The following is a 12599-nucleotide window of genomic DNA, read 5'->3' as shown; positions in this document are numbered from 1 at the left end:
GCCCACCTAGCCACGCCCACCTCGCCGCTTGCCACGGTCTGCAGCGGGTGACTCATGACTAAACTATGTCTAAACTTTATTAAAATTTTATATTGAGGGATTGATATTGTCTAGAAATCCCCTACGGCAACCTATAGGGGCCCTCAGAGCAGGATGACCTCCGTGGCTGACAAGATCCAGTCCATGGCGATACGTTTCGGGCTAAGAACATGACTATATCTCCTTTTTCCCTTGATTCTGCCTTTTGCTACACATTATTTGAGAGGTTTTATAATTATTGATGTTTTTTCGGGCCGTTAAGATATTGCGGGGCCTTGTAGATGATATATTTGGGGTTGTTGAAGATATGGTTAAGGCTTAGCCATAGTTGTGACGTTTCAGTTTTCTTCCATCTGCGAGCTATGCGTTTAAGCGGAGTTTAGTCTGGCACTTTACATGTAATACGGAAGTACTTGTAGAGGTGTTTTATTTGCATTTTTTGTAAATTGATATTAGTGTTAGTGTGGATTTGTAGTCTTTGGTGGTTTGAATGAGTTATAAAGGTGAGTTTGATGTGAATATGTAATTAAGCGGAAGCTCCATTATCGCGGCGCAGGAGCCGATAAATAAATTTGTCACAGGACGGGAGAGTCTCAGGGTTGATCTCGGGGTTTTTGGTGTTTGTTAAGGTAATTTGTATGGTCCTTGAGCCTTATCCTTCCGGCTGTTGCCAGATTCTCCCTGGGCCCGAGGAACATTTTTATGGGTATAGATCCCCCGGAGCCGCGGAGGCCAGCGCCAGGCTCGGCAGAGGAGGACAAAGGAGCATCGGCGCCGTGAGGTGTATCCCCTCTCACCGCCCCGCAGCGCGCCGCCGCCGCCCCGCAACACTGTACTTGTGGGTTCGCGGCCCCCGTGTGCGCCACCTATTGCTGTCCGCAGGTAAACAAATCAGGCGAGTCCACTGTCTATAGGCTCGCTTAGTTGTGCAGGAAGGGAGACACTCTGGGGAAATGTACGGAGGGCGCGATGACGGGAGCCAAGTGAGCCAGGGCCGTGACGTGCGGGGCGCGGCAAGCACAGGCGAGTGTCGCTGAGCCAGTGTGTCGTGCCGGCGGGCCGCAGGGCTGGTAGGTCTGTGATTCTCATAAAAATTCAATATGGCATCCAATACCAGTGATCATAACACTCAGGTAATGGATAAGTCTATGAACAACAGTAACGTAATAACTATAACCACGAGTGAGACGCTCAGGATAGACGGAGACCGAGGCAGCCTGCACCTGCAGGGGGCCGGGGCGGGGGGCGGCCAGCCCTTCCAGAAGAAGAAAAGTTCCTCCTTCCAAATCACTAGTATTACCTCGAGGCTTAGCAATGACGGCGGCGAGGACAGTGCGGACGACACGGAGGACATCTCCGACATCATGGACAGCTCCAAGGTGACGGACCTGGACCAGGAGACGCCCAGCTACGAGGACTCCCGCAGCGAGGAGGTGTTCTTCGGCGCCCCCCCGGTCATCCCCACCAGCTCCCAGTACGGGATCACGGCGCTGGTGCAGCAGACGGGCTCCGGGGGCGTCATGACGGCCATGCTGCCCCAAGGGGTCACGGTCAACGTGACCGAGGGAGGCATTGCCCTGGCCAAGGCCGATGGTGAGCACGATGATGTCAACCACTGGCAGAACAGGTTCAAGATTGTCAAGATTGACTCCAACGAGCCGTTCAAGCGTGGCCGCTGGATCTGCTTGGACTTCATGGACTCCCCGGCGGTGACGGCAGCCGGCAGCGTCAAGAAGGATGATGGCACGACGGTGGTGGTGGCCGGCACGCTGCTCAAGGATGGGGAGGCCGCGGACCACCAGCCCCAGACGGTGGTGCAGCTGGCCGTTCCCTCACAGCAGCAACAGCAGCCGGACCAGGCGCAGCAGAACCAGCAGCAGCAATCACAGCAGCAGCCACCGCAGCAGCAGCAGCAGCCTCCACAGGGGCAGACCAGCCAGGCACAGTCCCACCCGGTGCCTGTGCCGCAGCAGTACCAAGTGCCACACACCACCCAGGCCTCCACCCCCATGGTGCCAGCCTCCCAGGGTGCCGTGCCCCTCCAGCCCACCACCCACATGGCGGGGGTGCCCACCACCCAGGGCCAGGCCAACCTGCCCTACCCCCCACACTCCCAGCCAGCCCCCCTCCAGGGCCAGCTGCAGTCCCAGATGAGCCAGGGCTACGCCCCCGGCACCCAGGCCCCGGGCCAAATCCACCCCTCCCCCTCCCCCCATACGCCCCCACAAGCCCAGCCCCTGCAGCCCCCACCCCTGCAGCAGGCCCCGCCCCAGCTGCAGCCCCAGGTCAGCCAGCCCAGCATGGTGCAGCAGCCGGCAGTGAGTGCCAGTGGTGGGGTCATGGTGCCCCCTGCCTCCCTCAGCCAGCCCCCCCCGCCCCCGCCCCCCATGACCTCCCAGAACCTGCCCCAGCAGCCACCTCAGCAGGCCCCTACCCAGCAGGGGCTTTCCGGCCAAAGTGTGCCTCAGTCTGGGGTGATGGCCCAGCCCCTCCAGCCCGGGGTGATGCCCACCCTTACTGGCCAGAGCCTGCCCAAGCCTGGGGTGCCACACCAGCCCACACCAGTATTGAGTCAGCCCCAGACCACCCTTCCCCAGAAGCCTGTGGCCCAGCCCCAGCTCAGCCAGCCCCTGCCCACCCAAACCCTGGCGGGGGCACAGCAGCTGCCTCCGCTGGCCACCTCACAGCAGCTGCCTGTCAGCCAGCAGGTGGGGGCCACCCTGGTGCCTGCCACAGCAGCCATGGGGGCCACGCAGCAGATGCCCACTGCCTCCTCTGCAGCCCCGGCTGTCAAGCCCGCGGGGCTGGTGCCTACCCCAGCCACCACGCCAGCCCAGCCCCAGACCCACCACAACATGGGCGCTGCTACAGGAGCTGCGGCTGGGGCCCCCGAGCAAGCACAGTCCAGCCTGCCACAGCCCCAGAAGCCTCCCACCAACCTGGAGGGCATCCCCCTCAGTGGCCAGCCCCAGGAGGAGGGCGCCACCAACGCCACGCCCCCTGCCCAGCAGGATGATGAGAGGTGAGTACTGCACCTTGCTGTTGTTGCTGCTGCTCTCCTGATCCCTCTCCTGCCTTACCAGTATGCTTCCTTATCTCGAGTCCATCCTTTCAGACTTCATTCCTTCTTCCCATCTTTTTCCCAACCTTCCTTCCTTTTTTCTTCCTCACTATCATCCTTCCTTGGTTCTATTCAACCTTTTGTTTTCCTTTTTTTCTTTGTTTCCATCTTGCCATACCTTTTTCTTTGTTTCTTCTAGTCATAAGAATGAAAAAAATGCATGCTATACATATTATTTTTGGTATGCCTGTAGTTTTTAAGTATTATGTTTTATTTGTTTTATTTATAGGTAATATATATATATATATATATATATATATATATATATATATATATATATATATATATATATATATATATATATTATTTATTTGTTTATTGTCATTTATTTTTTTGTACAATGTGAGTTGAAAATCCCATAATTATGAAAAAAAATTATGACAGCATCAGCACCAGTATGAAACATCTATTACAAGTGGAATTTTAGCTGCATGGGTTTTAAGGAACTAATTAATACACCAATTAAATGCCTGGCCACTCGGCCAAGGTCGCGGAGGACAAAAGATACCCGTAGCGAAATATTTATGGAGAAACAATAATAGTTACTTAGCTGTATGAGTTTTATTTATAGGTAATATTTATTTGTACGTATTCATAAGAACATAAGAACATAGGGAAACTGCAAGAGGCCAGGTGGCCTACACAGGGCAGCTCCAGAATCCCCCCCACTACTCACGATGGGTGAGGTGTAGTTGCAGGGGTTACAGGTAGAGGCTTGATCCTCGTTATACCGGCGGTACTAGGCACGCATCCAGTACCCCGTCACCTTACTGCACCCACACCTCACTGCCACCTGTCGTCCTCGACCATGTAGCTATCCAGTCTACTCTTAAAACAAGCTATCGTCCCTGCACTAACTATGTGATTGCTGAATCTATTCCATTCCCCCATCACCCTATTATTAAACCAATGCTTGCCTACATCTCTCCTAAATCTATACTTTTCTAATTTAAATCTATTACTGCGAGTTCTATCCTGCTGGCTAATTCTCAGTACTTTACTTATATCGCCTTTGTTGTAACCCTTGACCCATTTGAATACTTCTATCAGATCTCCCCACACTCTTCGTCTCTCTAGTGAACGTAAGTTTAGATGTTTCAGCCTATTTTGATATGGGAGGTTCCTCAGCCCTTGAATCATCTTGTATTTACTATATACTATTTATCTATTTATTGTCAGTTATTTTTTTGTATAATGTGATCAGTTATTTCCCTGATGGAATTTGGTATTTAGAGAGTTGTAGAACATTTTACCTCTGATTGAATTTGGTGTATACTTTTTTTTTCTTTCTAGATTTAGGGAGTTCTCTGATGGTGTTTAGTACTGAGAGGGGAGCAGTTTATTTTCCCTGGTGGCATATGGTAGCTACTAAAGGGCAGTGGGCAGGATAAAGAGTGTGTGTTGGGCACCTGCTGGAGCTAATGGGATGTGTGTCGCTTCTATTCTCTCTACCACTCGTTCTCTTACCTCTTTACCTTTTATCGATGTTTTAAGCCTATTCTATGATTTATTAATTTTTGTATTTTAACCTGGTAGCAGCGGGGATCATGATTCTTAATGGTCCCTCTAAGCGAGAAAAATGAGAAAATCACCCCTCACACAAACCATTTCATAATATATATCAAAGCATTTGTGATCAGTTTATGCATCATCTATTTTGAGGGGTTAAAATCATGGCACAAATTTGGCCCGTCGCTGCTACACGGTAAAGCCACAAATTTGGCCCGTCGCTGCTACTGGGTTAAAGGTATGCTCAGATTTTTTCCTCCTCCTCCTCCTCCTTCCTTACATTCCCTTTCCTTTTATTTTTTTTTAATGATGCTGCTGTTCTGTCTGCTACTTGTTCTCTTACCTCTGTACCCTTTATTGATGTTTTAAGCCTATTCTATGATTTATTATTTTTTTTTATTGTTTAAAGGTATGATCAGATTTTTTTCCCCTTCCTCTTCCATCCAATTCCTTCCTTTTACATTCCCTTTCCTTTTATTTTTTCTCGTCACTTTTCTTTCATTTATTTATTTTATTTATTTTAAAGGTATGGTCTGATTTTTTTCCCCTTCCTCTTCCATCAAATTCCTTCCTTTTACATTCCCTTTCCTTTTATTTTTTTCATGTCACTTTTCTTTTGTTCATTTTTTTAATTGAATACTATGAGATTTCTTTTGTTAATGCCTAGGCCTATGCTATGATATATCTCTTCTGTTTTAAATCTATGCTATGTTTTTTACCTTAAGCCTATTCTATATTTATCTTTTAATTTCAGCTTATGATATCTTTTCTTATTTTACCTTGTTTAAACTTATACTATGATTATATTTTTAGTGTAAGCCCATGATAGGTCTGGGTTTGGGCATGAGCAGGAGCCTTTCTAATCGATGCAGGGAGGGAGGAAGAGAGATAAGGTGTAAAAAAAACAAGTGCTTGGGTTTGTTATCAGTTGCGTAATAGCGTGGAACTGACCTGCTTGTGGGAAAAGGGACAAGAATGCGGTGATCGTTTTATAACCTGGTTAATTTTTGTGATTTTTCCTTTTACAATTTTTTCCCCTTTTACATTTTTTTATATCCGGGTGAATTTTTGTGATTTTTCCTTCTATAATTTTTTTCCCTCTTACATTTTTTTTTTTATAACTGGGTGAATTTTCGTGATTTTTTCCTTCTATAATTTTGTTTCCTTCCCTTTTACATTTTTTTTATAACCAGGTGAATTTTTTGTGTTTTTTCCTTCTATTTCTTTTCTTCCCTAATACATATTTTTTCTTATAACCGGGTGAATTTTTGTGTTTTTTCCTTCTTTAATTTTTTTTCTTTTACATTTTTTATAACTGGGTGAATTTTTGTGATTTTTCCTTCTGATTTTTTTCCCCTTCCTTTTACATAATTATAACTGGGTGCTTTGTCATATTTTTCCTTCTATAACTTTTTTTCTTTCCCTTTGACATTCCCTTTCTTTTTATCTTAAGTTTTTATCTGTTTCAACGTCATTTTGTTTATCATATTTTTTCCTTCCTTTGTCATATTTTTTTCCTTCCCTTTCCTTTCCTTTTTTTTGTCCTGTCTCTTGTTTTTCATCCTTTCTCATCTTTTCCTTTCCCTTTCCTCTCCTTTTTTTCGTCCTGTCTCGTTTTCATAATTTCTCATCTTTTTCCTTTCCTTTCCTTTTTTTTCCTGTCTCTTGTCTTCCATTCTTTCTCCTCCATTTCCTTTCCTTACACATTCCCTCTCCCTTTAGTATTATTTTTTCTCTTGTCTTCTCCATTCAATTCTCTTCTTTTCCTTCCCTTTTTTGCATTCCCTTCCTATTTTTTTTTTTTTTTTTTTTTTTTTTTTTTTCCCTGTATCATCTCTTACTATGTCATCTTCATCCTTCCCTTATACTTTCCCATGTCCTTTATTAATTTTTTCCAATCATCTATTAATTTCTCATCTTTTCTCTTATATACCTCCTCCTGTTTCTCCTTTCGTTCATTATCTCCTCTCTTTCCTTCCTCTCATTTTTATCCCTCCACCCTACATTCCTCTGCCTGTGGAATGCGGTTCTCCCGGTGATAGTCTGATAACAGGTTTCTGCTGTTTTATAATCCCTCCGATGGTTAAGTCCTGTGCTGTTAGTGTTGGTCAGGGTAGGATATGTTTTTTCTTTATTGTTTTCCATCTGTGTAGGTCTGGGTTGTTTTGAGTGTTGTCCCGTTAGTGAAAGTCAGGATACTGTGTTTTCTCCTTTCCTTTCTTTTCTTTGTTTTTCTTATTCGTTTTGAGTGTGGAGGGTTGGAGAAGCTTATTGCTGATTGAAAGTAAAATTGTACCCTATGAATGAGGGGAACAGGAGAGCAAATGAAAGATAAATAAGAAAAAAGATGAGAAATGAGCAGAATATTGGAAAGAAAAAATTAATGTTGGTTGACCTTTCAGTGATACAGGAAGAAAAGGAAAGTTGAAAGAAGTGAATAGGTTGGATATAGGTAGAAGAGAAGTACAAGTAGTAGAAGGGAGAAAATGAAGGAAAGAAGAAAGGAAGAGTAGGAGATCAGGGAGGGAGGACAAATGTTAAGGAGTGAGGGAAGACTGGGAGATAAGCAAGGAAGAAAAATGTAGGAAGACAAGGAGGAAGAACAGGAGACATGACAAATGAAAGATGGGAGGAGGACAAGGAAGAGGAATTAATGAAGGAAGGAGGAATAGGAGATAAGGAAGAAGGGTGACAAGAAAGAAAGGAAAGATGGGAGGGAAAAGTAGAAGACAAGGATGGAAAATTAAGGAAGACAGGAAGGAAGGAAGAATAGGAGATTAGGAAAAGAGGGAAGGAGGGAGACAAGAAAGTGAGGGATGAATGGAAGACAAGGAAGGGAAATTAAGGAAGACAGGAAGGAAGGAAGAATAGGAGATAAGGAAGAAAAGGAGGAAAGATGGGAGGGATGAGTGGAAGACAATAAAGAAAGGAAAGATAGAGAACCAGGAAAGAATAAAAGATGAGAGGGAGGGAAGGAGTAATGAGAAGAGTGGGAGACAAGGAAAGATGAGAGAGAATGAGGGAAGTAGGAAAAGAAGAAGAATGCATATGAGAGCGTTACAAGCAATGAAGGACTAACCCAAACCTTTCCCTTACTAATCCATTTAACTTAGAGGAAAATAAGATCCTTGCTAACATGTACCAATGAGTTATATGGTCACTACACTTATGATTAGCTACCTGGGGAAAGAGTTAATATATAAGAGGTGGGTGTTAGAGAAAGGAAATAGGTGTAGCATCCCACTGTCACAACCAAACAAAAGACTGACAATCCCTTACCTTACCTTACTTTACCTTGCCTAACCTTACTTTGCCTTGCCTAACCTTTCCTTCCCTTGCCTTGCCTTATCTTTCCTTTCCTTTCCTTTCCTTACTTTACCTTACCTCTCCTTCCCTTACCTCTCCTTCCCTTTCCTTGCAATCCCTTCCCCTTACCTTCCTTACCTTACCTTTATTTTCTTTCCTTACCTTACCTTACCTTACCTTTCCTTTCCTTCCCTTGCCTTGCCTTTCTTTTCCTTTCCTTCCCTTGCCTTGCCTTCCCTTTCCTTTCCTACCCTTTCCTACCTTACCCTACCTATCCCTCCCCTTCCCTTCCCTTCCCTTTCCTTCCCATCCCCTTCCTACATTTCCTTCCCTTCCCTTCCCATCCCTTCTCACATTCCCTTCCTCTCCCATAGTCCCTTCCCTTCCCTTCCCTTCCTTTCCCTTCTCACATTCCTCTCCTTTCCCACATTCCCATACATTCCCTTCCCTTCTCTTTCCATTCCACATCCCCATCCATTTCCAAATTCACATCCTTTCCCACATTCCCTTCCCTTCCTTTCCTTCCCACCCCACATTCCCTTCCCTTCACTTCCATTCCTGCCTTTCCTACATTCCCTTCCCTTCCCTTTCCATTCCACATTCCCTTCTCTTCCTTTCCTACATTCCTATTCTTTCCCACATTTCCTTCCTTTTGTTACGCCTCCATCAAAATACTGTTGTCGACCATGCCTGGGTATAATTAGATCCTTTGGGGGAGCGTACATAACCTTGGCTATTTTACCTTCTTGCGCCGCTGCATCTCTGAGCAGTAACAAGAAGTGTGAGGGGAATAATAAGTGATGGCATGCCCCGTGTTACTCAGCATCCATACAAACACACGCACATACACACACATACGTCTTAATTTTGTTACCTGGTTAGTCGTACAAGCTCACATACATTCCCACACGTGTTTTGATGATGTTTTGCAGATATATAAACAGAAACAAACACACATACATACCTACATTGCATTTTGATATTAATTGAACTCATGCAAGATGTTTTTTCGATCATTCCTACACACACACGTTTTGATAGTGGTGTTTTGCAGGTTAGGAACAGAAGCAAACACGCATACTTACTTACATTACGTTTTGATATTAATTGAACTCTTGTAAGATGTTTTTTGATCATTCCTACACACACATACATACACACACGTTTTGATGGTGGTGTTTTGCAGGTATACAGGCAGAGGCAAACATACATACATACTTACATTACGTTTTGATATTAATTGAACTCTTGTAAGATGTTTTTTGATCATTCCTACACACATATATACACACACACGTTTTGATGGTGGTGTTTTGCAGCTATACAAACACAGACAAACAAACATACATCTTTAGCTCCATTCTTTCCTCCTCCTTATTCACCTCTCCACTCTCCTCTTCGTTTCCTCTCCAGCCACTCCTCCTCCTCCTCCTCCTCCTCCTCCTCCTCCTCATACATACCTACATGCATTTTAGTTATAAGGGAAATCGTGTTAGGTGTTTTTCAGTAGCCGTACAAACAGACAGACAAACACACATTGATACCTACACATGTTTTGATATTAAAGGAAACTTGCACAGTGTTTGTTATATGCTTGGTCAGTCCTACAAACAAACACACACACACACACACATACACACACACACACACAACGTTTTTACTTTATGGGAACCCCTTTTATTTATTTATTTATTTATTTATTTATTTATTTTAATGGGCTCTTTTGTTTTTGTTTGCTTATGCCCTTGAGCTGCTTCCTTTACTGTAAAATGGAAGGTGTAAGTTAATCGGTTAGGCATACACATTTACATGCATTCTTTTTTTTTTTCACCTAATGAAACGGCTCAAGGGCAGCAAAAAAGGTGCAAAAAAAAAAATGCCCGCTAATCGCTGTTCATTGGTTTTAATATTAAGTGATGTTTTGCAAGATATTACATAGTTACCATACAAACACAGACACACACACACATTCATATATTTGTTTTAGTATTGTGGAAGCTCTTGCAAGGTGTTAATACTCAATAGCCATACACACACACACACAGACACAACATTTTAATTTTAAGGGATACCGGTATACACCTCTTATTTTCAATTCTCTTCTTTCCCTTCCCGTTTTTGCATTCCCTTCCTTGTGTTTGCCCTGGGTATGTATTGCAAAGTGTCTCTCATCAGCCATACACACACACACACACACACACTTACTACGCACACGCCTTTGCACTTTTACACACACACACACACACACACACACTCTTGTTTTGATATTCAGAGAACTCCCGCAAGGTTTTACTAAGTAGCTGTTTGCATGTTTAAAAGCAAGTATTGATGGGTTGCATGCAGGTGTTTTGTGATGAGGTGATCAAGGTGGAGTGTGCAATAATTACCATCATGAGAGAGAGAGAGAGAGAGAGAGAGAGTGTGAGTGGGTGCATATCCCTCCTTCACATATGCATTCTGTCTTAACATTCCACGCATAAAACTTGGGATTATGCACAGAGATAAGATAACCTTTCACTTCTACCACTACTACTACTACTACTACTACTACTACTACTACTACTACTACTACAACTACTACAACTACTATGACTACTACTACTACTACTACTACTACTGTTACTGTTACTACTACTACTACTACTACAACAACAAGGAAGATGGGAGAGAAAGAGGGAGACAAGAAAGGCATAAAAGATGGGAAACAAGGAATGAAGGAAAGATGGGAGGGAATGTGGGAAGAAAATAGAAGAAAATGAGGAAAGTAGGAAAAGAATAGTAATGAATAAGAGACTACTACTTCTATTACTACTACTACTACTACTACTACTACTACTACTACTACTGCTTACTACTAATGCTATTGCCCCATACATCATAAATAGGGTAATACTGATAATAGGAAATCCTGGTGTGCTATTAATACATCAATGTGGCTTTTCTGGCTTCCTGTGTGTGTGTGTGTGTGTGTGTGTCTGGTTGAGTACACACACACATACGTCGCTTCTGTCTCCAATAATTTGTACGTTGCAGATCTCTAACCTATTTTCCCTCCTTTAAAACGTTCGCACTTTGGTTTACAAGTACGCAGCGGTTGTAACCTATCACGGTGTTTTGGCAAGGGTGGGTGCTTTGGCAGAGGAGCTGGTACTCACACCCATTGCTTTCCTTGATCATTGTCTTCTGCCACATTAACCCGTCCGCTGCGATTGGCACGGATTTGGCCTTCACTGGTAGCTGGGTAACATGTACTCCCAGGTCTTTCTCTGCCTCTGTAGTGGATAGTGGAGTGTTTCCCATGTGGTATTGGTATGCTGGATTTCCCCTCCCAAGGTGCAGGATTTTACATTTTCCTTCATTGAATTGTAGCAGCCACTTTTTGTTCCATTCCTGTAGCTTGGTGATGTCTTCTTGTAGGAAATCCGCAGTCAAGCAGTTAAGGCTCTGTCGTTGTGAAGCATTTGAGAGTAAACTTGTTGGTAGTGGTTACAATAAGTTGGTTCATGGGTAAGGTGTTTGACAGAGGACCAACACCTATTACTCTCCTCTCTCATTAACCTTTTCTACATTGATTCTCTGCTCTGGTACATAATGAGAGAAACCTATAACCTGTCCTCAGTAGTTTGGACCATAGGTAAGGTGTTTGGGCAAGTATACATAGTTAGTTACACCTATTGCTTTGCTCTCTGATTCACCTTTTCTACATTGATTCTCTGCTGCTGTAAATAATGAGAGAAACCTGTAACCTGTCCTTAGTGTTTGGACCATAGATAAGGTGTTTGGGAAAGTACCAGTATACATAGTTATTTACAGGCATTGCTTTTATCTATCATTCACCTTTGCTACATTGATTCTCTGCTGCAGTAAATAATGAGAGAAACTTATTACTTGTCCTTAGTGTTTGGACCATAGATAAGGTGTTTGGGAAAGTACCAGTATATATAGTTATTTACAGGCATTGCTTTTATCTATCATTCACCTTTGCTACATTGATTCTCTGCTGCAGTAAATAATGAGAGAAACCTGTAACCTGTCCTTAGTGTTTGGACCATAGATAAGGTGTTTAGGAAAGTATACATAATTATGTTATTTACACCCATTTGCTCTGTATTCAAGTTTTCTACATTAACATTTTGTCGTTCTGTATTGGAGGATGAGATGTTGCGTTCCTTATTTGTTCTAGATGAAGATGGTAAATAGTCTGATAGTAAACACACAACTTTTTTTTTTTATTGTTTCCTTTTTTGTGTGCTCTTGTGCTGTCTCCTTTCCTGTAAAAAAAAAAAAAAAAAAAAAAAGACAAGTTGTTTGGGAAAGTATACATATTTACACCCAATGCTTGGCTGTCATTCACCTTTGCTATATTAACTTTTTGTCCTGGTAGATATTCTGATAGTACTTAAACATATAACTTTTCAGTAGTAGTTTGGACAAAAGATAAGCTGTTTGGGAGAGTACATAGTTACACCCATTGCTTTACCCTTATCATTCACCTTTGCTGATATATTAAGGTTCTGTCATGGCTGATAATCCTGGTAAACGTTTAAATGGTCGGTAGTGATTTCAATAAGTTTAGTCCACTGATAAGCTTGTTTGGCATATTAGGTTCACACACTGATTATCT

The 12599-nt window shown here is 43.4% G+C and overlaps 1 protein-coding gene across 1 annotated transcript; it reads left to right on the top strand.

Annotated features, from left to right (window-relative positions):
* Positions 1-866: 866 nt before the first annotated feature.
* LOC127005030 (proline-rich protein 36-like) lies at positions 867-3092 on the top strand. The gene has a single exon (XM_050873475.1). The coding sequence runs from the start codon at positions 1140-1142 to the stop codon at positions 3063-3065; it is 1926 nt and encodes a 641-aa protein (XP_050729432.1). The 5' UTR covers positions 867-1139; the 3' UTR covers positions 3066-3092.
* The last annotated feature ends 9507 nt before the right edge of the window (positions 3093-12599 follow it).

The sequence above is a fragment of the Eriocheir sinensis genome, chromosome 29, assembly GCF_024679095.1.
Source record: "Eriocheir sinensis breed Jianghai 21 chromosome 29, ASM2467909v1, whole genome shotgun sequence".
Classification (NCBI taxonomy): Eukaryota; Metazoa; Arthropoda; class Malacostraca; order Decapoda; family Varunidae; genus Eriocheir; species Eriocheir sinensis.
The sequence above is the reverse complement of the archived record's forward strand: the minus strand, read 5'-3'. Positions and strand labels throughout refer to the sequence as shown.

Bases quoted from the DNA above. Each gene is read 5' to 3' on its own strand.
- LOC127005030 (XM_050873475.1), top strand. From the start codon at position 1,140: ATGGCATCCAATACCAGTGATCATAACACTCAGGTAATGGATAAGTCT.